Raw genomic sequence first — 26,785 nt, forward strand, 5'->3', positions numbered from 1 at the left:
ATTCATGTAATTGTCCAAAATTACGATTAAGGCCTCTTGGGAAAGTCATATATCCTCACCTTTATGCCACCCATTCTTCGTCTTTGTGGAAAATGTCATTTCTAATGAATTTGACGCCACTTTTCCTCACCGACATCATCATGCGATGGCGGTATTGCTAACGTAAGTCTCTTGCATGCAATTACCACCTGTTGTTATAAATATTGCTGTCATAAAAAATTAAAAGTAGCCTTCTTTGTAAAGGTTGGTCAGGAGTAACCAATGCCTAAGGTAGGCTGAATGTTGCATCAAAGAATTCTTCGATTTCAAACAAACTTTCTTCTGAGTGCTTCTGGGTCATCTGGTCCAGATTGAAAAGTACAGGAAAGTTCCGAAACAAAAGCCAGAATACGAAGAGGCCCCAAGATTCTCATGTCAACACCCCAACTGTGCCGTGTGTCCCAAGATTTTGGCCCAGTAGTGTTATGCGTATTGTTTAAGATTTACCTGAATGAGAGACAATTTCTTTGCTGAGCTTGATTGTGCAGGTGTATGATGGTCTTGTGATAACCCCCTTTCCGCCTCGCTCACCTAAACTGCCCCCTTCCCTGCATCTGGTCTGTACCCCCGCTTCGCCTCTGTGTCTGCCTGTGTGCGTGTGGCCCAGGTTGGATTTTGAGGGGCTGGAGAATGGGGAGGATGGCTTCATGGAGAAGACAAAATCTTGGAGCAGGTCCATAGAGGATTTGCATCCTATGAGCACTCAGCCCTTCTGCAATACATTGGTGCGGTCGGCACGCCAGTCTGTCATGCGGTATGTATCGCTGAGCCAGCTTCTGTCCGCTCTGACCTGTTCATGACTTGCCCTTCTAACCTAATGTGCGCAGTGAACATGCATCAGCATGCTCTTCTGTTGTCCTGGTGCTGTCTGTGTGGTCAGTATTTTATGCGTCTTGCATCACTGATGTATAATTTTAAAAATCAATTCAATGTCAAGGTCTGGTTTTGGTTTGGATGCAAAAGGTTAGGAAATACAAAAGACAGATAAGACAATTTAATACAAGATAAAATATATTGTACATGTACTGCAATGAATGAATACATTCACAGGTAGAGTTGGGTGATATGATGATGAACAGTATGTTTATTTATTTATTTATTTATTTGTTTTTATGGGACACATTTACGCTGCGCGGTGAACTAAAACAGCTAATAAAAAAATAATAAATAATGTGGTGAAAGAACACAAATAATCAGTGCGACTACTTGGGGAAATAATTATCGAATAAGAACAAACTCGTCATTATTAATCACTATTTCCCAAAAAATGGTACCAGTCGCAGTGTTCCGACATGCGTACTGAAACTAAATACGGCTGTGAAGTGCACAAGTTAGCAAATGTGTGCACGCGCTGACTGTTTGAGTCAGTTACATAATTGCCTGACTCTATGTTGACAGTGGCGAGGAAACCAGGCATCTCCCATCATGCATTGGTAACCTCAAAACCAACGCTGTCTTTTAATTCCGCCAGACCTCATTCTCCCTCACGCCTCTCAGCACGTGACACGCACAAGAGTCACGTGAATGGCAAATACATCTGGAGGAATAAATCAGACAAGCTGCATATTTGAAGTGCTGCACGGTGGCCGAGTGACAACAACTTTCACCATGTGTTGCAGCTATGGCTCAGTCTCCAGCAGCAAAACCATCAAGAACTCCCGACTTGTCAGCCAGAAGGATGACGTGCATGTGTGCATCATGTGCTTGAGAGCCATTATGAACTACCAGGTATCCAACGCTGTCGCGAAGCGGCTCATGAATACATGGTGGCTGTATATTTGTCAGGCATGACATGTAGATGCTTCCTGCACTGTGATGAGCTGCATTTGTACCCCGTTTTGGTCTCACCACATCCTGTTGTCTGTCTGTCTCCTCTTCATGCAGTATGGCTTCAATATGGTCATGTCTCATGCACATGCAGTCAATGAAATTGCTCTCAGTCTGAACAATAAGAGCTCACGGTAAGAACCGATGTCCCGCCATCACCTTGGATGCCGCTTGCAGTCGGTGAAAGCAAAAGGGCATTATCATTTTCATTCCCATTCATTTAGTTTGTTCATTGCTTCGGGCCGGGATTCTCTCTCGCTGACTCTTTAAAAATAAATATATGTTTATAAAAATGTACACTAAAACGATGTGTGGATACTAAACTAAGGAATACTTGTTTTAAAATAAATAATTTGGATAAAACAGAGAAGGCGCTGAAATGTAATTGCTACTAAACAGGAGCCGCAGACTCAGACACTTTAAGACTTAAAGTGCCGCGCAAGATTCTTAAGGACGTACTGCTGCTGTGTTTTAAGGCCCAATTTTCAACCTGTCGAAATGACGGATGGCCTTAAATATTTCCCGTCAACTCTTAAAAAAAAACGTCAATGATGGAAAATTGTCAGTTATTGGACCCCAAAAGACAGGCTTAATTTGTTATCATAAATCACTCCTCCCGAGTCCTCACAAATAAAATATGAAATTTCGGGTTTGCTTCAGGCTCGGGCCTGCAAATCAAGATAATTGGTCGGGCTCGGGCCCGGTCAGGATTTAATACCCGCGGGCCAGGTCGGGTCGGGCTGGATTTTTTAGGCCCGATCTTACCTCTACTTCGAGGGACAAGAGGCATTTGGCAAAGCATTTCAGTGTAAAAGTTGAACTCAGTGAGTGAAATGTCAGTTGAAAAATGTTTTGGTTGTTCCACTAATTATGTCAAACATCAATTAACAGAAAGTGCGTTGTTGATACATGCATTGGCCCATTTGCTTTTACAAGTTCAGCTCCTGGATTTGCTCCTGGGGGAAGAGCCTGCGACCTGTTCATATGATATGCTTGTTCTTTGAAGTTGGGAAGGAGAGGCGTCCATGCAGACAGTTAGTCGAATGTTTTTTGAAAGGTGATTAGTGCTTCAACTCGAGTCAGTGCTTGGTCACTTCTTCATGAAGGCTAAATGGAAGCAACACCTTCAAGCCATTAAGAGCAGCACTTGCTTTAGTTTTGCATACAGTCCTACACCACTTTTGACATTGACACGCATTTATTCCTGCAGTCTAGAATCAGCTTTGCTGCTTTCTAAACTTGAACCTGAGCTTCAGTGCTTGCTTTTGAAATGTCTGTGCTGTCCTAATGGGTGCCTCCCACACTTTTAGGACAAAGGCCTTGGTTCTTGAGCTGCTGGCTGCCGTCTGCCTCGTTCGAGGAGGTCACGAGATCATCCTGTCAGCGTTTGACAACTTCAAAGAGGTGCCCAAAGGCAGACTCAATTCAATATGACTTATCTTATTATTCCTTTTGGTCCTCAAGTTCACCAGGGTAGTCCCGTTGTTGAAATGCAAAGGGGATAGACTTCAGCCAACAATTTCATCCATACAGTCTCAGTTGAGTCAAAGCTGTTAAAGAAGTGTAACAATATTTTGATATTTCACATGACCTTGCTGCCTAATGGAGATACAGATCCTTTAGTTGTATTATTTAGTAATCTCTTTTCACCCATAACTGTAGATAATGCAAAAAACAAAAATAGCCCCACATTGCTGGGATGCATGGAGGCCTGCAGGGCCACCATGCGGGGATAAAAGTTGAGGAGCTCTGGGAATTGTCACTTCCACAGAGGGTGGAAGCGAAGCTCTGTGGTGACCTGTCAGATGTCATATGTCTCATTAGGATGCCACATGTGAGACAACTCGGAGCAATAAAAAGAGAGCAATTCCCGATGGCAGGCAGAGGACTGCAAACTTTTACCGGGCATCTTCCTGCCCGCAATACCAAAACAGAGAGAAAAAGAGCTCTCTCATTAGAACAAGATGGGTTTCTTTTTTGATTTTATTGTCGTGTTTTGGAAATGTCTGCATTTTTCTGTGCCCTTACAAGAAGCCATCCATTAGTAGCTTACGACAGCCGTTCATTTGTATTTTATTAAGAAAAAAAAAGCCAAAGAGTTTGCTGGGAAAACATGCCATTGTTTGTTTTTACCTTTGTCTGGGTAGTTTGGGTTTAAAGATTTGTACCCCATATTTTTTTCACTTGACTTGCCTCGCTTTGACCGCTGAGGATAAGAATAAATTGCTACCAAACATAGAATAGCTTCTCAGATGGATAACTGATGTCGGAATGTTTTTCATGCATTGATTGATGATGAGGAGTAGACATTCAAAGTTAAAATTGCTTTCACCAGTAGTAGTGACCGTAGCTAAATCTCAACATAAAGGTTAATGGTGTTGAGGAGAAAAAAAAAACCAATCTAAAATGTGTGGTGAACTGTCAAGCAAAAAATAAAAGGTTGTATACAGTGCGGTGTATGCGTCTCTTGCTACATAGAATACACATCATTGAACTGTGGCTTTTTTAGGTCTGTAAGGAGAAGCATCGTTTCGAGCGCCTGATGGATTTCTTCCGCAGTGAGGAGGGAAACATCGACTTTATGGTAAAGAGAAGCTCTGCATTCTTGTATGTTGCTGTGGCCAGTAAGCAAATGTGTGTTTGTCTGGGATCCAGGTTGCTTGCATGCAGTTCATCAACATCGTGGTCCACTCAGTGGAGGACATGAACTTCAGAGTCCACCTGCAGTTCGAATTCACCAAGCTCGGACTGGATGACTATCTGGAGGTCAAACTCTCAGAGGAGATAACATGGAGACGATGTGCTCTGTCCAGTGTCATTAATGATTGCGATGTAATTTACCGTCCTCAGAAATGTAAGCACACTGAGAGTGACAAGCTGTCGGTGCAGATCCAGGCCTACCTGGACAACGTGTTCGATGTGGGTGGTCTGCTGGAAGATGCCGAGACCAAAAATGCAGCACTGGAAAAGGTGGAGGAACTGGAGGAGCACCTGTCTCATGTAAGTGCACCCCCCACTCTCGACCACCAACGCGGCTCACCGGGCCCACCGAGAATCATTTAGACTGTGTGTGCAATTACGGTAGGCAACACAACTGCTCCAACGCTATGATTATAACAGACAGTGTTTTGGTTTTATAAATGGTTTGGAATAATCACGGGGTGGGGAAGTTTGCAAAATGTGGTGCACGTAACAATTCCGATATTGTTTTCATGCTGGCTCCTTCCATCTTTGCATCCCACGCTGCCTTGTAAAAGAGCGTCTACACATGGAAAAGGTCGTGGGCAGCTATGACATCATTTGAGGAATGTCATAACAAACTCTGCTCTCAGGGGTCAGGAATGATGAGGGAGGATGAGGCTGAATTCCAGCGCAACATGTGCACTCTTCATATTCAACAAAAAAAAAAAGCTACGTCACACGTTTGCTGCAACATGTGAACTCTTTTCATATTCCCCCCCAAAAAAGCTACGTCACACGTTTGCTGCATCATGCTGCCGGCCGTCTCATATTTCTGCTTGATGATGCTCCTCATAAACGGGAGCGTGGGGATGATGCTGCAGATGCCGCCGCGGCCGCCGCTGCTGCTGCTGTGAATGTGGAATTCACCTCCTCTGATTGCACTTTTTTTGTTCCCAGGTGACAGAAAAGCTTCTGGAGGTTGAGAATGAAACGATGATGAAGGTGGCTGACTTGGAGAAGGTGCTCCTCCAGAAAGATAAAGATCTTCAAGCAATACGGGTAAGCTTGAGCTCACATGGACGCAAGATTAATACCGGGAGGTTAAGAAGCTCAAGTAGCATGTATCGTTTTCATTTAACTAAAACCGTGTGATGGCGAATGAGGTCGGCAGGAAGCAGGATGTTTTTTCAGCTTGTCAAGTCAGGCTCTTGTGCTCCACATTGCCCCCCTGTGCCTGCTCAGGAGACGTACGAGTCGACCAACACGCAGGTCAACACCCTCAGGAGGGTGCTGCAGGAGAAGGACGCCGCCTTCCAGAGGCACTTCAACATTGAGAAGCGGCTACTGGAGCTGGAGCAGCAAGGCACCATCCGCCTGCACAAGAAGCCTGATGGAGACATCGCCATCGTGCCGCTCGGCGTGGGCGGCACGGCCGCAGTGGCGGGCGCCGGCAGCGGCGGCGGCGGCCTTGCCATCCCCCTAGCCGATATTGGGATGCTCCCTTTGGCTTCGGTCTCAGCCGTATCGGAAGCAGGGGTACTGGATCCCAGTTTGCCCCCGGCCAGTGAAGCTCCACCCCCGCCACCTCCACCACCTCCGCCTCCTCCCCCGCTTCCTTCTACCACAAGTGAGTCTAGCGACACACAGCTGCGGCATTTCCGGGGAGGGCACGTTTCTATTTTCAGGTGGTCTGTGTGGCCAGTGAGTGTCTTTACCAATAAAGGCAAATACCGACATTTATCATTACTGCCATCTTTGTCTCTACTGTGGGTCACGGGTGGCACATGCACACAAACAACCGGGAAGACTCACATTCACACCCATGGGCAATTTGGAGTCTTCTTCTAGTTGCATTTTTATTTGAGTGGAAATGTGTTGACTTTGGTACCAAAGCAGAAGTTCTCTTTCATAGACTGATTTTCATTTGAAATTGATTTTAAAAAAACAACTTCACTCTCGACAGGCCGCCTCAATGCACCACCACCACCCCCTCCGACTCCTCTCGCTCCTCCTCTGCCTGAAGCTTCTCCTTCGGTCATCCTGAGTGTGGGTCTCTCAGGTAAGAACACTTGTTACTCCTCTTTACTGCACCGAGTGGAGCCAAACTCAACACTTTTATCCTCTCTTGCAGCCATTCGAATCAAGAAGCCCATCAAGACTAAGTTCCGCCTTCCTGTGTTTAACTGGACCGCCTTAAAGCCCAATCAGATCAACGGCACCGTTTTTAATGAAATTGATGATGAACGGGTGCTCGAAGTATGTCAAGCGGCTGAGCTCCCTTATTCACGTTCGCCGATTAGGTCTTTTAATTTAGAGGGCGGCGATCGGTTTGTAAATGATGACCTCTGTGCAGGAACTGGATTTGGAGAGGTTTGAGGAGCTGTTTAAAACGCGTGCGCAAGGTCCGATTGTGGATCTGTCGTGCACAAAGAGCAAAGTTGCTCAGAAGACGGTCAACAAAGTGACGCTACTGGACGCCAACCGCTCCAAGAACTTAGCCATCACGCTGAGGAAGGCAAACAAGACCACAGAGGAGATCTGCAAAGCCATCGAGAAGTATTCAACACTTATTTTTCAATATTCTTTGAAAGCAGGGGTGCCTAGGAGCCCCTTGTGCAGCCTGTTTTCGGCGTTTCCCTCCTGCAACACACCTGTTTCAAATGATCAGCAAGCTCTGATGAGCTCGATAACCATCCTGATCATCTGAACTTGGTGTTTTGGAAGAGGGAAACATCTGAAAGCAGCTGAACATGGGCTTTCGAGGACCGGACTGACTTTGTAATGTGACTTTGTTTCCAAATGCATAACACATGGTTGCAGAGAACTGCTGAAAATGTGCACAGGTCGGAAAACTAGGTCATCGATTGTGGAAATACAGCATTAGACATTATGCAGCATTTTTCATCACTTCAGTTTCCCTAATATTTTGGGCATTGCTAAAAACGGGGGCCCAGTGTTGCACTTGGTCCGCAATATCACGACGGAAGAACTCGAGCGCCGATGTTTGCAAAGCAGAGGAAACAAAAGTAGCTTCCCAAAAATTATGAAAATAACGTACATTTAAACGCATGAGCAGAAGACAAACAACATTTAAAATTGAAGTAAATAAATAAAAGCAGGTTGTAAAATGACAAAAAGACCGTACAGCACAGGTGTCAAACCAAGGCCTGTGGGCCAGATGTGGCCCACTTATCATTCAAGTGGCCCGCGAAAGCAAATCAAAGATGACAACGTCCATGATACTTGCTGAAATGTGTACCAAAATTTCAAATTTTCACATGTAATAAATCAGTGACGTTTTGTAAGCATTTTCTTGTTACCAAAGCCCTCATTACAGTTACTGAAACAATAGTTGAATAAAACATTATTCTTGACTTCTTTGTATAGTTTCAGTCATCACAGCCCTCCATGGGAAACGGTAAATATAATGTGGCCCGCGACAAAATATGACTTTGACACCCCTGCCGTACAGTGAAATCAATTTCATTTAAAAGACTGTGTTGTATGGGTTAAAATAAACGAACAACAAAGAAAAAAATTGTGAATTCAGATTTTAATGACTAAAATTATTTTCACCAAAATGATCACCAAAGATATGCTGCAGTGCAACCAAAATGTCCAGATTTTTTTCACCATGACACCGACCGCATTTTTCTAATACCTGCCTAGATTTGACCTGAAGGCCTTACCGGTGGACTTTGTGGAGTGCCTGATGCGCTTCCTACCCACGGAAGCAGAGGTCAAGGTCCTACGTCAGTACGAACGGGAGCGGCGTCCACTGGACCAGCTGGCCGATGAGGACCGCTTCATGCTCCTGTTCAGCAAGATTGAGAGGCTCACGCAGAGGATGAACATCATTACCTTCGTCGGGAACTTTGCCGACAACGTCAACATGCTCACGCCGCAGCTCAACGCAATCATCGCCGCTTCCGGTTCGGTCAAATCCTCGCCAAAGTTAAAAAGAATGCTCGAGGTTTGTCGATTATTCTTTTGGAGTAGTTTCAAATGTGAGTGTGCATTAACTCCTCTTATGGATTTGCAGATTATTCTCGCCTTGGGCAACTATATGAATAGCAGCAAGCGAGGGTGTGTCTATGGCTTCAAATTGCAAAGTCTTGATCTGGTAAGTAACGCAGCAAACATTTGTGGCCACTTGTGCTCATTTCTCCTCTTCCTGCACAGTTTCCGGTTGTAGACCAGACTGTATGCCGTAGCTTTGATTCATTTGTTTTGTGGCGCAGCTGCTGGACACCAAGTCCACAGACAGAAAAATGACGCTGCTCCACTACATAGCTCTCATTGTGAAGGAGAAATATCTGGAGCTGGCCAATTTCTACAATGAACTGCACTTTGTGGATAAAGCTGCAGCAGGTGAGTGCGTATTCTCTTCATTGAAACTGTTGTGTTGGGATGAGAAAGACAGCGATTTTTTTTTTGGGGGGGGGGTCAAAGATGTAGACTCACCAACAACAACACCCGATCTAAAGCTTTCTAATAGGGTACACGTATTGGAATATTGTACGGTCGTGGCAGTTAAAATGCTTGAAACGTGTCTTATTCCTTTGACTGTGCCCAAAGTGTCACTGGAAAATGTTCTGCTGGATGTGCGGGAGCTGGGAAAAGGCATGGAGCTGATCCGGAGAGAATGTAGTCTCCATGACCACTCGGTCCTTAAGGGCTTTGTCCAGGCGAGTGACGCCCAGCTGGATAAGCTGCAGAGGGATGCCAAGACAGCAGAGGTAGGAGACGCTGCCCGAGCAGGGGCACACAAAAATAGACAGGAAGCAAACATCTGTGCCAGATGCTGCTCAGCAACCCCTTAGGCTGGATTCACACTGTTCCCCCAAAAAATTAATAAATAAAAATGCAGCAACTACGCAGGTGTCATCATCAGGCGGCAACCGATGACAGTTAAAAAGGAGTTCTTTTCCTTGCCGTATGACGTGACGTCCTGCTCCACATCCAAAATGTCCACTTATTCTGCAGTCATATTGCGAGATATCCGCTGAAAAGATGACGTCATTTCATGCATTGTTTACTCTCTTTCCGCTGCCATTATGCATCCCAACGGTGCCGCTTGGGAGCCGAGCAACTGAAATCGTGTCAGCCACGCAGTGTGAATCCCGCCTTACACACAACTATTCATGACTCTCATTGGTCCATCGTTGGAACGGTTCTCATTCCAATTCCAGGAAGCCTTCAATCATGTGGTGAACTACTTTGGAGAGAGCGCCAAGACCACTCCACCATCTGTGTTCTTCCCCGTGTTTGTGCGCTTTATCAAGGCCTACAAGGTGACAACATACACAAGTAGCATCTTCGATGTCTGTCTTAAGCCCTGCACTCACACAATGCAGATTTCAGGAAGTTCCCTGGACAGACAGGGCAGATTTTTGGCCACCCCGGTGCCACAGGACGTGGCGCGCGGTCTGGGGCCAAATAACAGGAAAGGCCAGCTGGGTCTGACGGTTGAACTGCAGCTGCGGCGTTTCGACCGCTTCTTCCCTCTCGTCCTCTCCAGTCGTCCACAGCGTCGCGCTGCCCCCGCCACACAACACACTTCCTGAGATTGTTCTCACTGCAGATTTATGGCACCTGCTTACGGAAATGTGTGCAGCACAACTCTTCTGTGTATTTCGGTCTGATAAAGCAATAGTCACACAGTGTTTCCTTGTCATAAGTTAAGAGGGGAGAGCCTTTGCCTTTGAGCCGCTTCGGATTCAGTTTTTTGCTTTGTGTCGCGATGTCATCGTCAAGCCACCTTTGACCGTCCCTCCCGACCAAAAAAAACAAAACTAAAAAGAATAAAATAACTAAAACTAAAATTGAAAAAACATTTTTGTTGATGAAATAAAATTAAAATGAGAGTGCTTAAAAAATGACAACAAACTCAAACCGCACTGACTAAAGCAAAACTATTTCTAGCGAAAATGTCCTTGCCCTCTGTCAATTCATTTCATACATGAACGTTCCAGGTTGAGTTTAAATGTTTTTATTTCCAAACTACTGTGCATCCAACATATGGAAGAAGGAAGAAGAAACTAAACTAAAACGTAGCATTTTCAAAAAAAATAAATATAACCTGCTCTGAAAGTTTACTACAACTAAGTACATTAAAAAAAGAGAGAGATTCAAGAAGTAAAATCTCAAACTATTCTAACCCTGCCCGACCAGCCTTTTTGCAAAAGGGCGTTACCCAGAAACTTTATGGCCACCCACGTTGACCGACTCTATGCAAGAGTTTCATGCTCGAAACATAAATAAAAAGAAGAGAAAGAGTCAGTAACAAAATAATATAGATCAGTATATGTCAATATATATCAAGAATACAGTCTGACAGAACAATAGCTATGTGAACAGAACAACTTGCTTCAAAACGGTTGACTAACATTACTAATCGGAACAGAAAAACAAAACAGCTGTCAACAGATACTATTTTAAAATCTTGAGTGAGACCTAAATCGGACACACAAAGAAAACACAGCACGCCTGAGACATACATCACCAGTACAGGTACTCGTCGTCCTGCGGTGACGGCGGTTCGGAAAAGTGGAGTTGCATTCATTTGTCTGGAAGCACCTTTACACCTCGCCTTAACTCGATGACATTTTCCACAAAGGTTAAGGGAAGGTGGTATAAAGGTTGGAAGATTTGACTTTCCCGAGTGGCCCTTTGGTTATTTCCTGTTCCAAATAAAGCCCCGCAACCGCATTGACTTTTATTTGACTTTCTTGTCGCTGACAGCTGATCTTTTCCTCATCTCTTCAGGATGCCGTGGGGGACAACGAACAAAGGAAAAAGCAGGAGGAAGCCATGAGAGAAAAGTTACTGGCTCAAGAGGCTAAACAGCATGACCCGAAGGTGTGGTCCAAGTGCACGCCTCTCAGCCGTGCCGAATGAAGCATTGCGGTGTGTCCGCAAGGCACGGCGAAACACTCCAAGTGCACTCTGCCGATTGTGTTTCAGGTGCAGTCCCAAAAGAAGAGGCACCAGCAGCAGGAGCTGATTGCAGAGCTGCGCAAGCGGCAGGCCAAAGACCACCGGCCCGTGTACGAGGGCAAGGACGGCACCATTGAGGACATCATCACAGGTGGGCCAGACTGCACCTCTCGGAGGTCCCGTCGCGGGCCAAGGACCACTGTGGTCATTCACTGTTCGGCTCCTTTGAAATGCACTTTGTGCTATGTGGTGCACACGCCGTCACATCTGGAATCCAGCACGTAGCGGTTATTCCGTGACGTGTCGTCTGGCAAAGTTCTCCAATGTGCACCCAATGTGGTCCACCCTCAACTGTGAGTCAAGCAGTTTGAGCCCAAGTGAGAGAGGTCGCTGCTTCGCTTTGCCCAAAAAACAGAGAATGCTAATACTTTTTTTTTCTCTGAATTTACTCTCAAGCTCGAGTAGAATGTTGCATTCAACATTCAAATGCAAATGTAGAAACTATGATGTGCCCACGAACAAGAGCTCTTTTTTTGGGGAGTTGTTTTCACATTTCATTTAGTTTTTTATTTCTTTTTTCTCATGTTCGCTGACACATGACCTCACTGACCACCTGACAAGCCTAGTGGGATTCAAGTTGTCTGGAACACAATTTTTAACGGCTCAGGTTATCATGCGTAAGCTCGTCACAAAAGTAGAGCAAATCAGAAATCTGCACTAGTTGCTTTTTTCTGGATGTCATGAGGGAGAAGAGGAAACAAAACAGTCACCGCGACCAGGCAAGCTATTCCAATGCAGAGTAGCGTCTTCGTGTACTTATGTGTCTTCACACCTTTATCCTGTTATTGAAAATGTTGCCCATATTGAATAGACATTCCATTAGGTGCACCTGCACAACTCATACAAACAATAGCATTTTCAGAAATTGGGGGGAAAAAACGATCGTATATATTTTTTCATCGCTGCGTACGGTAGGTTTGATAAAAGCATGATGTGCGCATGCGCGGTAAACCGCGGTAAGTTTTTTTTGTTGTTGTTGCTTTGTAAGGGGAATCGTAATCATTTATAAGGGCAGCTATTAGCCGAGGTTGACAGGGATGAAAATCCAAATTCTGATTGGCGATGTGGTTCTAATACTTTGGTGGATTCAGTGAGCTCCATCGGGGGTGAAGATGTATTTAATTTTTCCAAAGCGATCCATTGCTGAGATTGACTCTGCGATCCACTCTGAGGTTGGGTGTGTTCGGGGAGGAAGCGTGCGCTCCTGCCGCTCCGTTCTATTCAGTTCCGAATACAGCCTGGGTTGGTGCACCGTGTCCTTAGTCGGAGCGCCTTGTGCCAATTTGAGTAACGCTCTCAGTGAACCGGTGCGCGCTCAGAGTTTGTTACCCGAACGCCCTCGTCACCCGCCAGCAACTGAAAGACTCAACCTGCGCCTCCGTGCCCTCACTAAGCTACACGGGGGACAGCTGAAGCACAAACACAAAAACAGCAATTGTATTGGAAAAGAATGGCTACTCTTTGTGAACTTATTTTAAATGTTTTTCCCCCCACTTTAATAAGTACATAAATATATTAAGTAATTGCTGAGCCGACGGGGTTCTAGCCCCCCCTAGCCTTGGTGTCATGCCGTGCATGAATGGAACACAGTGAAGACAGTAATTGATCAATGCTTGAATTCAAAGTAAGTGAATCTGGCATTCCGAAAAAATGTTTCCCTGCCAGGCGCAACTTTTCACAGAAGGAAACGTTTTGCAGACTCCATCCAGTTGATGCACAGCTGTCATTGAGTGTCTCCTTAACGCCGTGTGAATGTGTTCCAATGTTTGGCCCTCCTTGCTGATAAAGACATGTTCTCCGCCCTACCCCCTTTCCTCCTCCTCCCTCCCGCCTCCCCCAGTACTGAAGAGCGTGCCATTCACAGCCCGCACGGCTAAACGCGGCTCACGGTTCTTCTGTGAGGCCAACCTCTGCGACGATGCCAACTGCTAGCCCCTCCCCCTTTAACGCCAAGGTTGTCCAGGTGTCTTTCATATGCGTCCCCCTCACCCTCCCACATGTCCACTTTGCATGCAGCATGATCCTCGTCACTCCATTCCACAGCCAGCGCACACTAACTTGGGCCGTCATTTTGTTTGCGTTTGACATGAAAAGACTCGTATCTGGTGATAAGAGTCAGCCAAACCTCTTTGCAGGGAGAACAATGTGTCAACATGTACAAAATATACCGATACGCTCCAAATACAAGCAAAGATAACACTTCCACTCGGGAAGTACTAAGCGGAAGCTTGCCGCATGCAACGTAAATGGCTGTGCGTTAGTTTAGCCCCCCAGCCAACCCCATCCCCGCCCCATGAACGCCATCATGAAGAGGTTTGGCTAAGTCATTGGTTTGACCCACAATGCTTTGTTCCATGAGACTAACTTGTTTGGTGTTGGTTTTCCCGCTAACATGTGACTCTTCTTTCCTCAACCACCCATTGTCTGTCATCTCGCCTTCCAGCCAATATGAAGATTTTGGACAGTATTTCCTAAAGGAGGGTAAGGAAGGTAGCCGGGCTGAGCGCTGTCTCGCTCGTGTGTGCTGCTCCAGTGGTGTCAACTGCTTCAGGCTCGCGCAAACTCAAGCTACCTCATATTATGCAGCGCAAACTCAAGCTACCTCATATTATGCAACGCAAACCAACCCGACTGATTAGTAGACGTTTGATGACACACACAAAAAAAAGGGGGTGGGGGGTATCCATCAAAAGGGTTTTCAGAACCAGTGCACCCCCATGCCTTTCGCCACCACCACCTTCATCATCTTCCTCCTCCTCACGCACTCCTTGATGTTGCATGTTGTCCAGTGTTCATCCAAGTCTGCCATCAAACCATGTTTTGTCCCGTGTTAATGGTTGCCCGCGGTGTGCTGTCTGGTCAGCAGGCTCGACGAGCACAAAAAAAAAGCCACAAAGACACAAATACTTCCATTGGACACAACGTTCGGCACACCTGCATCTTCTCATGAGACTCAATACTGGAGTGCTGTATTCGACTTAAACAAAAATAACACTCCACCATGGAAGGTACTTGGTTAACATGAGCATGGAAATTGCCTTGGTGTCATCAGATTTCGAGGTGTTTCTAATATAAAAAAAAAAGAAAAAGAATTGTGTTCAATTACCAAAATAAAGGCGTATTTGTCAAGCCATGTAATATGCTTTAATGTAGGGTTGGATCTGATTAGTGATCATCATGTTGGTACCAGTGGGTGTCCATAAAGAACATGAGGAAATAATCTCTCGACAGAAAGTAATGCCGAAATTGCGTTGTGCCTAATCAAGAGCCTGTTGACCTGGAAGTGCAATCATGATTCTCACTGTTTTTACCTCTCATATGTGACTTTTTGCTTTTGTTTCATTCCTAAAAGCTTTGAATTTCCACTGACATCACACACAGTCTGTCGACATCCAAGGCTTTGGGAATTTGTCGTGATTCACTTGTGCAGCAAATGAGCAATACTTTGAAAATGTCCGACACGTACTCATCGAGTTTCGACGTGTGTCTCATCTAACATTTGTGCACCCACCCCTCCCTCCCTCTCTTCATGCCTACTCACAGATCTGAGAAACCAGCCTTACCTGCGAGCTGATGCCTTGATCCGGAACGGTTGGAAGAGACCCTAAACCACTTATTGATCACTTATACTTCCCCCTCCCTTTGCCCTAACCATCCTGGCCGTGTTGTCCATTTCGACCCTGGGACCGCACATCACAAAGACTGAAAATAAAGGTGGTGGTGGGGGGGGGGGGGGGGCGTTTGTCAGAACAGAGGCCTTGTTTTAGCTGGCTAATTTATTTATTTATGAAGGCCTTTTTACAGCCACTTTAAAAGAAGAGGAACGTTCACTTCTAGACTTTTCTCCTCCGCTCTGGTTGAGTAGGCCAGTGAGAGGATGTGGAATGCAGCAGCAGTGAGCTGATGCACGTGCATCTTTGGAACGCCACATGGACATGGACATGGAGTTGATGCAGCTATTGGGATATTTTTTCGCAAAGACTTATAAGAATAATTCCAATGATATTGCATGAGACACTCGAGGAACCCTCACCAGAGGCTATTTCGTATGTCTGCTTATTATTGGCAGTTGTATGCATTTATCTGGACAATTCTGCGATGTAAAACAAAAAAATCAGTCTCATGTTTTGCTTTACATGTGCCTTTGGTGGAAACAGTGTTATGCCTTAATATTTGTGTCGTATTTTACACCTTATAAGAATGCTTTTTTATTGTCTTGTACTATTGCCAGTAGCCTTATGATACAGAATCACTATGCAAAAAGGGCAGTTGTTTTAGAACATAGAGGGATGTGAAAATAGTGACTCTTGCTTTGCGAGTCACACGTGCCTTGTCTGAACTTGACAACACTTTCTGCCACACAAAGCGACGCTTGAGAAGTGTATGAAGAAGATCACTGGCGGACTGCTGTTAGCCAACATGCTGACGGACAAAGGTTTGATTTTTTTCTAATGCCTCAGCTCATTGGAGATGGAGTGACCATTTTCTACACTAATTCTTGTGACAATACATGAAACTGAGTTCCGATTAGTGTACAATCAAATCAAGACATTTACTTGAAAAATGATCTTGCATGAATTATTTTCAGTGTAATAAAGAAGAATTATGTAAAAGCCGTGTTTGTTTGTTTGTTTGATGGAACAATATTCTCTCTTTGCCCGCTGTACAATTCATACAAAAATAATACTAAAAAGATGCTCCACTGATTTTGTCTCTCTTTTGCTTTTGCACAGAGGTAGTGGCTATATGCATGACGGGAGAAGGGAGAGCTGCGGGGAAGTGATCAACAATGTAAAATAAAGGAGTAAATGTCTATAAAATGGGTCCTTTTTCGTCACCAGATGATTTGTTGTTCTTGTCAAAGGACAACATATAATACTGCAATCACTTAAAAAAGTAGTCCTTCATTTTATACATTTTATACAGTGTTCCCAATTTTGTTGTCGTTGTTGTTTTTCTTTTTACATTGTTTTTCTTTTCAGGTGGGAAAGGCATATAAAATGAGGGGGCCTGGGGCTCAGCATTGGCTGGGCTGGGCTGGGCGATTGCTGGCACAGTTCAGGGGGATGCGAGGCTCTACGCCAGCGGATCGCTCATGCTCTCGTCGCCCTGGGAAAGGAGCTCCTTCTTTTCGTCGGTGCTGGCTAGGGAGTTGTTGCTGTTGTGGGCGCCCATGTAGAGGCTGGCGTAAACGGGGTTGGTGAAGTTGGTGGGCTGCAGAGCACAGACAAGACCTTTTAGTGCACAGGGCAGAAAAGTGAATTTTACAGTGCATAGAAAAGGTCTACACATCCCTGTTCAGACCAAAACCTGCACAACCACAGGATTTCAATTGTTTATTTTTATTTTCCCTCAAGAAAGGTCCCTTATTTATTTCTTTTTTTTTTTTTAAAGAAAAATCTGTTGAGTTGAAATCATTTTGAAAGTATTTTGGTCCATTTAAAAAAAAAAAAAAAAAGGGGTGGGTGGTGAGACTTTTGATACCCCCTCTATATATAAAGGTCGGCGTGAGATAAGACAAGACAAAAGAGGACTACGTTCCTGCCTCGCCCTTGATAGCACGTGGGGTCTCCCCAAGAGCAACAGTCAACAGCGCTTGACGTCAATTTATTCATTCATTTTTACAGTAGCATTGAGGAACAACAGAGCAACTAAAAAATTACGTGTTTGGATTAAGTTCGTTTATCTGTATATTTTTTTTGCCCCCGAAAGCTTTAGCACTTCATTTTCACCTTAATATTTGTTTTTTCAACCATTTTTGTCATCCTGATCCAGTCATGGTTTATGTACCGTATTTGCTTGATATTGATAGTTTATTTTATTCAACACTGTTTTATATACCTTTGAATTAACTCGTCCTTTTATATGTCCAAGTGATTTTATTTGTTGTTACGCGCGACTGTTGTTTTTGCAGTACAGACGGTGGTGTAGGCTGCTGCCGTGGTGGGACTACAACTGCTGGAGAAATGTCTGCTGTTGTGCCCATTGTTTGGTCGACCCTCCCCTGGTTGCTCAAACCCTCGCATCCTGTTTTTCCTCTCTTTTGTAGATTGGCCAAGTTGTTTGACGTATTGGATGTATTGCCTTCTTCTTACTTTCTCTGGGTCCAAAGCAAAGTCTGAATCCAGGAGCTCCCCAGCGTCATCGTCCGGGTCTCCCTCATAGATTTTGTATGCGGGATTGCCGATCTCGACATTCATGGCGCCATTGGTCATTCTGTGGTGCTGGAAGCCCTTGGCACTGCAACAAACATAACCGTTGATAAACCGAGTAAGCAACACATTAGTGGGGGAAAAAAAACACCAACAAGAGGAGTAACACAGAACCCACACAACTGAGACACGAAGTTTATCAAATGAGCATTTTTTTTTTGTTTGTCAAAATGTCCATGTGATTAAACCTGAAGAAAACACTGCAGCATTGAAAAGAATGCTGTGCTGGGCAGACTACACACCATTATTGTTAATTGATTGACATTAATATAATATTTGACCAAGCAGGCACACAGCATAGACCAAACGTGTACGACAGGGAACGGGATGGTGAAGCATTAAAAAAAATAAAATAAATCCAAATAAGATTCAACAGACTCTTACGACACATTTCAACCTAAAATTCCAGGAACTTTTTGTTGTTTGCCATTGGGTCTACTCTTGGTGCAACACACCAATGACGAGAAACATTTAGGGAGCTAAGGATGACGAGATGGCACAAGTGGCTGCACTACCACTGCAGTGGGGTAGGTGGCAGTAGAAAAAACGATAATGTTGTAAAAGCAGCCAGGCAGATTTCAGTACATCCATCCATCCATTTTCTAATCCTCTTCTCCTCACAAGGGTCGCGGGCATGATGGAGAATATCCCAAGCAGACTTTGGGCAGTGGGCGGGGTACACCCTGAAATGGTTGCCAGCCAATCGCAGGGCACACATAGACAAACAACCTTCCATACTCACAAACACACCTACGGACAATTTAGAGTGTTCAATAAACCTAACGTGCATGTTTTTGCGATGTTGGAATGTTTTTGGAATGTGGGAAGAAAACTGAGTACCCATAGCAAACACACGCAGGCACGGTCGGGGAGAACATGCAGCCCGGAATCAGACCCATGACCTCTGCGTTTTGAGGCGGACGTGCTAATCAGTCGACCACCGTGCTGCCCAGATTTCATTTAATTTACAGTAAAAAATATATATATATGTATATATTTTACAAAACAAATCTTCAGCCAGCCAGACCCCACCTTTGAGATTTCCCCGGGCCTCTTTAGTGATCTAAACATTCAAGTTCCTAGTTCCAAGGTAATGCTGCTATGGTTGAAATGCGTCTTTAGATTCCTTGGGTAACAAAATGCAGGCAGGAACAGAGAGGTGTTTATAACAGAATGGTTCAGGGAACGGATATACAGCGGGGGCCATCTTGATATGAGGGAGGGAGCGGGGTTAACACAGCCTGAACCAGTGAATGGTGTAACCCTGTCAAGTTACCGCAAGTACTGAGAGCGAGATTTGCCCGGCCATAGAGACCTGGGGGACAGGAAATAGATGGTTGGTGGAGATGGCAAGGAGAACGATTAAAGCAACAACTGCAACGGCAGCAAGATCAACAAAGCTTACCCTCGCATTCTCCGCTTGTACCACACGATGGCGCCAACCACCAGCAGTGCCAGCAAGAGCAGGAGAAGCACGGGGACCACCACTGAGGCTGTACCTGGCAGACAGCAAATAAGATGAGCAAATGCAGCCCAAAAGAAGAAAAAAAATGTTGTTGGTGTTTTTTAAATCAGCAGGACACATTGCTATGAAGCGTGTGACTCACTTCCACTGGATGAGGAGGAATCCACAGAAGAAGCAATTTCACATCGGTAACCTCTCCATGCTGCGGGACACCTGGACACACAGTGAGACACAGTTACTATGATGGTGCGTGTGTGCGTGCGCGTGTGTTTTCTTTTGTAGGTTGGTACTAGACAGAAAGAATGACGTGTGAGGAGAGTGTCTCATCTTACTTGCACTGGGGCAATAGTGTGCGACTGTCAACTGTACATTGGCCATTGGAGCAGTAGTCTAAGCAGGTATAGCAGCTGGGTTGGGTCTGACCATTGGGGCAGCTGTGAACACACACGCACGCACGCACATGCACACACACACACACACACACACACACACACACACACACACACACACACACACACACACACACACACACACACACACTCTTGGTCATTATTAAAAAGATAATGCTTGATTCTGATCAGAGTTAATGTGTATTGCTGTGGTTGTGGTAGTAAGTTTGAAACTTACATATATAACATATAAAGTAAAATATATGTTTGTATTGTAAACCACATCGTAGTTTTGGCTGCACTCAGGGGGTCAGTAACTTATTAATGTGAAATGACCTCGCACTATCAGGCATTTCGGAGTACAATGAATGACTTATTTTAAATCTGTTTTCATGTACAGTATTTGGCGCATCGCATGATAAGGCCCAGAATACAAGCCACAAAAGTGGCAGCGGTTGCGTTATGCATCCACCGGATCAGCGGTTCTTAACCTGGGTTCGATCGAACCCCAGGGGTTCGGTGAATCAGTCTCAGGGGTTCGACAGAGCCTCTGCCATGGATTTGAAGACATACCCAACTCAACATGTCAATTAGTTATGACATCCTCGCTTGACCATCACTGGCTGGTTCATTTCGCGCACAATTAAAAAACGTATACTTTATACTTATACTAATTGTATTTACTTTTTTCAATTTTTAATAAGTGTGTTTTTTATGTTGCAAAACCAGATACTCCGTGCATCATTTTGCAACTGTGCTATATAAATAAATAAGTGGATTGGGTTGAACATTTAAAATGTTGCCTGCGTGGCGCCGGGCAGTCAGATGGATGGAGACTTTTAACCAATATTTACACATCCAAATTCCATTTAATATGAGTAAGCGGCGGTGTATGTTTACCTGCAGGAGACTTCTCCCGAGGGGGACGTCAAACAGCGGCCCGTGTCACAGAAGACACATTTGTCCAGCTCACACTGGTGTCCGATGTACTGGCTGGAGCACTGACACACTTTGGTGCCATTTGAGGTTTGCAAACATGTTCCACCGTTCTCACAATAGCCTTCGCATTTACCTGTGAGAAGGCGATTGCGTAAGACTTGAGAGGATTTTGCCAAAAGCAACTTGAACGCCCTCGAGTGCTGTCAGAGCATAATACCGTGAGGATGTGAGCATATCAACTTACTGTACTGGCACTGATCTCCATGGTACTCTGCCGGGCAGCTGCAGGTCGGTTGATTGCCCGAGTTGACCAAGCAGTTGCCTCCGTTTTGGCAATAATTCTGACAAGTGTGACGGTTGCAGGTGGGGCCCGTGAAGCCTTTTGGACATCTGCATGTTGCAGCACCTATCACAAACATACCACATGCAACAATTAACAATAGAACCCCAGTCATGGTACCGTCTTTGTTGACAGCTTGACTGTCTTAAATGAAGAGTTGCAGTGTTTGTTTTAAGAAATTACTGAGCCCAAGGAAGCACAACCTATCAGAGAGGAGTGACGTACGAGGTGTCAATCATTTCACACCCGTAGCCCAGGAGCCTCACGCTGACCTGCTGGCTGGGGTTGCAGTGGCTTTGCTGAAACTATTTTGGGATATCCACTTCTAGAAAGGAAAAATCACTCATTTGCTAACAACCGGTAATAAGATTAGCGAACAGAAGCAGAGTGAGGGGATGTCAAGCAACTGTGAGGATTCAGAAGCGACGCGGCATTAGCGGTATTTCTGCTCAGCAGCTATGTTTGAGTACTCTTTTGGCTTTTTAAAACGGATAACATTTTGTGTTATTGTAACACTCCATTCCGAATAAGTCATGCTATCAGCGTCGCAGCAGCAGCTAACCTCAGCTTGTCTACATTGCTAAGGCTATCATAAACCTGCAGATCAACGTGAAGGTGAAAGTTGCGACCATTTTGAAAGCCGAATCCTTGGCAGATAAGTGAAAACTCCCATCAGGTCTTGACTGTGGCCATCTACGTCTGTTCACCTGTATGAGATGCTGTGCAGGTGCCGCCATTCTTGCAGTAGTCCCTGCACTGGTTGATCTCGCATCTCTCTCCGATGTAGCTGGGCTGGCAGCGACACTTGGCCATCTGTCGGGCATTGAGGAAGCAGCTGCCGCCGTTCTGACACTGAATGTCACATGGGCCTGAGGGGGGCGCTGTGGAGGTATAGAAGGACACCGAGTATTGAGAGGCCATGTGAGCAGTTCAACCAGCATCTGTGGCCGGCAGGTCGATGCAACAAGAAGGTTATCTTCTATTTCTTCTCAAAGAGATCCGTAAAAGCAAGTGTGGGCGTGGGAATGCAGACTTACAAAATGGCGAGTGGGTCGGGCCAGTCCTCTCCACACACGTGCCGTTGTTGGCAATGTAGTTGTTGGGGCAGGTACACACCGGTCCACTGGGGCTGAGCAGACAAAGCCACTCGCACTTCTTTCTGTCACAGGGGTTAGTCACTAACGCAAAGAGACACAAGCACAAATAAACCTTGTGAGAATCTTCACAAATATACAATGTGGTATTATGATGTGGGATTCAGGACATAGATGGACATTGACAGATTCCCCCCCCCCCCCCCCCTCACACTCTGGTGAGGTTTATGATGTGATCCAAATTTACATTTTTTAGAGGTTTAGCAATGTGCCAACTTTGTTCGTGTCAATTAAAAAATTCTCCCTCTGTCTCGCTCTGTTTCAATAGACATGTACAAAGATTACATTACATTCAACAGCGATATGATTGCATGGATCGAAATCAGTTGAGATTTAAGCAATCATGTAAAAATCGGCGACCGACTGTAATGTCACAATTCGCGTGATCTAGCAATGACGTCAGTGATGACACTCACCCTCTGGCTGCTTGTATCGGTGGTACAAGACGATGTCAGTCGCGTGGTTGATGCCTGTGGTGAGAGTCTCCATTGGGCCTTTTCCAAACTTGTTGACCCGGAAAACAAGGTTATTGATTAACGTGACTCCATATATGTAGTCCTCAAAGACATCAATGCTAAATGGATGGGCCAGGTCTGGAAGTGAAGAAAGGGCAAAACATTTTCACATCGGCAAACTTTTGATTGACGCAGAGTTGTTCTTTTTCTGTCACAAATGACTGCTTTTCTTCAAACGAAATAACTCAACTGTTTTTGATGCCAGAGACAGCCGTGACGGGATCTGAGCCATCCAGACGAACACTTCCAATGACTGAGAGCTTTGCATCTGCCCAGTAAAGACGCTCGTTGAAGTAGTCCACTGCCAATCCTGGGAAGTGAAAAGACAGTGTAGCATGCAGCATACTTCTTATTTGGAGCTGGCAGTTACACAAAGCAATGCGCCAACTTGGTTCACGTCAATAAATTTGACCTGTTGGCCACTGGATGTTCTCATGAACAAGAGTCTGTCTCAGTGTTCCATCCATGGAAGCTGTCTCAATTTTGGGGTGGTTCCCCCAGTCTGCCCAGTACATGGTGCTGAAACATGAATGCAGATTTCAAATGAAAATCTGAACGTATTTGTCAACCGAAACATGATCACGTTGATTTTGTACCCTCTCTGTGGATCCACTACGATGGCATATGGTTCGTCGATCATGCCAGAGATGAGAGTCTTACAGTGCTGGCCTGACATCTGAGCCACCTCAATGACATCTCGACCAGAGTCGGTCCAGTACAGGTTACCGGCCACCCAGTCCACGGCTATTCCTCGAGGCATCTTCAGCTCTTTAATCTGGGTGAGATGAGAGAGGTTTCCTGGGTTGCCCTGTCAAACTTTGCCTTTCTTTGTACAGTGGAGCCTTGAGATATGAGTGACCTGACTTGGCAATTTTTCAAGATACAAGCAGTCGTTTAGCCGATGATTTTTTCCCCCAGTAAAATTATAAGAAAGGACTGCTCTATGGCAGTTGTAATATCAACTCAAATTGCTTCACAACTAACAGCAGTGTGTGTAGTAAACATTGCTTCAAAAAGAGGTTTTAAGATGTTTAATACCACTCCAAGTCGAACGTAAATGTCAAACTAAACATAAAATAAACAAAATTACAACCACATAGGTGTGTTCAAGCTAACAGCATCATGGTAAATGCCATTGTCGGACTAACACAGTGTCTTTGGGGGTGTCGTAACAATTTAAGCAATGCAGTGCAGCATCACATGTAGACAGACAATGTAACGATACTCACAGGAATATTTTATTTAACCTGCTGTGAAAAAGGGGTAATATGACTGCAGAGTTACTTACAGTAATAGTGAAGCTCTAACTCGGATATTCATAAGTTAGTAAATTGGCACACAGTTAAAATGTTGACATTCTATTTAATTTGGTTATTACTTCATGTTTTATATAGTAAAATATACCAATCAATTTTGGATTTCTCTTATCAAGAAAAACAATTTTTTTCTTGTGTTTTGGGGGGCCTGGAATGGATTCGTTGCATTTCCATTCATTTCAATGTGTAAAGATGATTTCACAGAGCACTTTTCTGCGTTCCGAGCACAGCCGTGGCACAAATGAAACTCGTATCTCAAGGCGCTATTTTATTTAAGAAGAATTATACCTGTAGGTTGGTGATCCTGCCTGCACTCTGCCGTCTGTTACGGTGTGAGTTGGACGCCAAAGTGGACTGTCCGGGAAGTTCGTAGGAGGAGATGCGACCTGTGTGCCAATTGGTCCAGAAGATGCGATTGGTCTTGACGTGCAGGTCCATGGCATCAATCCGCACACTAGCGTCCCCTTGGAAGGTTTGCTCATAGCGCCAGTTGGGCAAACCAGGATCTAGGCTGCGTATCTCATTGTCGTCGGCTATGTAGAGAACCTGCTGACTGCTGTTCATGTCTGCAAGAGAGCGGAGTCAAGGTAGCTTTTTATGGGGCACATTTCATACACAAGGCAACTCACAAGACAACACCCAAACTAAAGTAGGTTGCTGGATGTGTTTGTTTTTTATACGTTAGCAAGGGCAAACAGGTTAGATACATTTGAGTACCGGTAAGTTATAAAAATGGATCACTTTAATGCTGTGGTGCAGAAGTATGCGCGTCAACCACTAAGCTAAGTTTGTGCGTCATTTTCGCCCATTACACTGCTTAGTCAGCTCATTGTTTAAAAAAGAAACTGGTGTCAAACTCAAGGCCCGGGGGCCAGATCTGGCCTGCCAAATAATTTTATGTGGCCCGCGAAAGCAAATTAAACACATCAACTTCCATGATGCTTGATAAAATCTGTACCAAAATTTCAAACTCTCCTCTATAATAAGTAAGAGAGGTATTGTAAGCATTTTCCTTTTACCAAACCCCTCATTACCGTAACTTAAATAATAGTTGAGTAAACTGTTATTCTTTTTTGGTTTCACAGTGACAATGGCTCTCCAAGGGAAACAGTAACTACAATGTGGCCCGCGACAAAAATGAGTTTGGCACCCTTGTTTCTAAACTTTCAGAAAATAGAGGTTGCCGCCAAAAATGTGAATAGCAACAAGCGAATCACAAACCGCTGGGGGATTACTGTATGCTAAGGTGCTTCACTGGTATGATGTTATTCACACAGCAAATGCCCCCAATATGCACAAACTCAGGATACCTCAGCAAACACATTTGGACTAAACAGTTGCAAAAAAACAACAACAAAAAAAACTTTAAATCAAATGAATGTTGGGGCTCACTGTCAGCTTTGCATTTGTCGTTGATCCTTGTGAAGTACTTGTGGCAGCTGCATTTGTAGGAGCCCTTCGTGTTGTTGCAAATGTGGGAACACGCCCCGAACTGAAGACACTCATTCTTGTCTGAAAAACAGCAAAGAATCCCACTCATGAAATAATATACGGTTATAAAAATCTTTGTGTCGATGGCGTTTGTGAACGTTTACCTCCACACGTGCGGTATCCTATTTTTCGGAAGCCCGGTTTACAGGAGCAGAAGGCATCGGTGCCGTTGGTGACGCAGTGGGCCTCGTCCCCATCGCCACACTGAGTCCTGTTACTCCGGCAGTCATTGAGCTTGCTTTCTGTGAACACACACACTGACTTGTCAGCAAAGATGCTTGAGCAAGTTCTACCAAAGCAAACTCATCCAAGCAGCCCAACACCATTCCAAACCGTTCCCAAAAAGTCACAGGCAAACAATTGCCTAAAATATACTGGAAGGACAAATGAAGGTACAGGCGACCAAATTCCTCTCTCGCTGAAATGATTGCTGAAAAAAACGTGAGGGAAACTGACCACTATGTCGTACTGAATTGTGAAGGGACAGCGTAAAACAGTTCTTCTTTTTCAGGGACTATCGGGCTGTATATGGATAATTCTGTTCACACAGCTTAAAAATTAACCTGATTTGCAGTTGATCTCATCCGAGCCATAGTCCTCGCAGTCATTAAAGATGTTGCATCGCAAAGTGGAGCTGATGCATTTTCCATTTGCACATAAGAACTCGTCTTTCTCGCAAGCGGGAACAGCTGGATGCACTTCTGTGGGAATGTTCACACACACATGCACGCACACACACAAGTCAGCAACTCCTTAAAAATGGCGGTAGTGGTGTGGAAGTAGCTTGGTTGGTTTCAAAGGTACGGAGTCACTCGCCACAATTCAGCTCATCCGATTTGTCGCCACAGTGATTGATGCCGTCACATCTCTTTGACATCTGAAGACAGACGCGGTCATTTTGGCAGCGGAAAGCTCTGTTGGGAGGACACTGGAACTTCCCTGTGCATCAAAATGGTTGGACAAAAGAGGGCAGAGCTGAGAACCCGAGTAAAAGAGGAAGGCAAAAATCAACTAAAGCGTATCTACGACAGCAGTTGTTCAGCAGTCACTTCACTTTTTTCTTTCCCAAATACATTTGGTACTTAATATAAAGTGCAACAGGGAATCACTTGGCAAATGAACTGTCCGTCATAATCCTTAGTGGGGTTTTTTTGGTTGTTGTTTGGTTTTTTTTTTTGTCTCTTTACAGCGGTGAGATATCATCAAGTCAGAAGAATGAATTTCATTTCCCTCAGTCGGTCTAAAAATGATTTATTGAAGACAAATAACGTACAGTATCTTTTTTCAGCTGTTTGTACCAGCTAGAAAGTGACAGGCAGAATAATGAAATGCCTCCCACTAGATGGCAGAGGGCACAAGAAACTGGGCATCAACCTGTTACTATTCATACAATACAATGACAGCTTCGTTTTTTGAG

At 44.8% G+C, this 26,785-nt stretch overlaps 2 protein-coding genes across 10 annotated transcripts in view; one reads left to right on the top strand and one right to left on the bottom strand.

Annotated features, from left to right (window-relative positions):
- The window catches only part of fmnl3 (formin-like 3), a 33,783-nt gene extending 17,623 nt beyond the window's left edge, over nt 1–16,160 (top strand). For 2 of the 6 annotated variants that reach the window (XM_086121829.1, XM_086121856.1), the window contains exons 6-26: nt 647–793; nt 1,659–1,767; nt 1,924–2,000; nt 3,177–3,270; nt 4,376–4,450; nt 4,522–4,632; nt 4,717–4,866; nt 5,506–5,607; nt 5,791–6,175; nt 6,512–6,607; nt 6,680–6,804; nt 6,902–7,104; nt 8,218–8,521; nt 8,591–8,671; nt 8,790–8,919; nt 9,127–9,287; nt 9,741–9,842; nt 11,317–11,409; nt 11,515–11,638; nt 13,388–13,501; nt 15,091–16,160. In XM_086121829.1, the coding sequence (XP_085977955.1) occupies nt 647–793; nt 1,659–1,767; nt 1,924–2,000; nt 3,177–3,270; nt 4,376–4,450; nt 4,522–4,632; nt 4,717–4,866; nt 5,506–5,607; nt 5,791–6,175; nt 6,512–6,607; nt 6,680–6,804; nt 6,902–7,104; nt 8,218–8,521; nt 8,591–8,671; nt 8,790–8,919; nt 9,127–9,287; nt 9,741–9,842; nt 11,317–11,409; nt 11,515–11,638; nt 13,388–13,479 (2,761 nt within the window). In that variant the 3' untranslated portion in view covers nt 13,480–13,501; nt 15,091–16,160. The other 4 variants (XM_086121847.1, XM_086121839.1, XM_086121864.1 and 1 more) reach the window with 4 other exon arrangements.
- LOC147211097 (low-density lipoprotein receptor-related protein 1-like) overlaps nt 16,075–26,785 on the bottom strand; it is an 83,289-nt gene continuing 72,578 nt past the window's right edge. For 2 of the 4 annotated variants that reach the window (XM_086121809.1, XM_086121791.1), the window contains 19 exons: nt 26,185–26,307; nt 25,932–26,069; nt 25,473–25,610; nt 25,270–25,389; nt 24,166–24,443; nt 23,158–23,336; nt 22,974–23,080; nt 22,752–22,871; nt 22,463–22,639; nt 21,930–22,070; nt 21,600–21,773; nt 20,797–20,958; nt 20,514–20,685; nt 19,557–19,658; nt 19,367–19,437; nt 19,165–19,258; nt 19,036–19,074; nt 17,643–17,787; nt 16,075–16,761 (listed from right to left, as the gene is read on the bottom strand). In XM_086121809.1, coding sequence (XP_085977935.1) covers nt 16,624–16,761; nt 17,643–17,787; nt 19,036–19,074; nt 19,165–19,258; nt 19,367–19,437; nt 19,557–19,658; nt 20,514–20,685; nt 20,797–20,958; nt 21,600–21,773; nt 21,930–22,070; nt 22,463–22,639; nt 22,752–22,871; nt 22,974–23,080; nt 23,158–23,336; nt 24,166–24,443; nt 25,270–25,389; nt 25,473–25,610; nt 25,932–26,069; nt 26,185–26,307 — 2,618 coding nt within the window. In that variant the 3' untranslated portion in view covers nt 16,075–16,623. The remainder of the gene's footprint in view (nt 16,762–17,642; nt 17,788–19,035; nt 19,075–19,164; nt 19,259–19,366; nt 19,438–19,556; nt 19,659–20,513; nt 20,686–20,796; nt 20,959–21,599; nt 21,774–21,929; nt 22,071–22,462; nt 22,640–22,751; nt 22,872–22,973; nt 23,081–23,157; nt 23,337–24,165; nt 24,444–25,269; nt 25,390–25,472; nt 25,611–25,931; nt 26,070–26,184; nt 26,308–26,785) is intronic. The other 2 variants (XM_086121817.1, XM_086121800.1) reach the window with 1 other exon arrangement.

This window comes from Hippocampus guttulatus, chromosome 1 (genome assembly GCF_054856545.1).
Source record: "Hippocampus guttulatus isolate MCC_2025c chromosome 1, RoL_Hgut_1.0, whole genome shotgun sequence".
In the NCBI taxonomy this organism is placed as follows: domain Eukaryota; kingdom Metazoa; phylum Chordata; class Actinopteri; order Syngnathiformes; family Syngnathidae; genus Hippocampus; species Hippocampus guttulatus.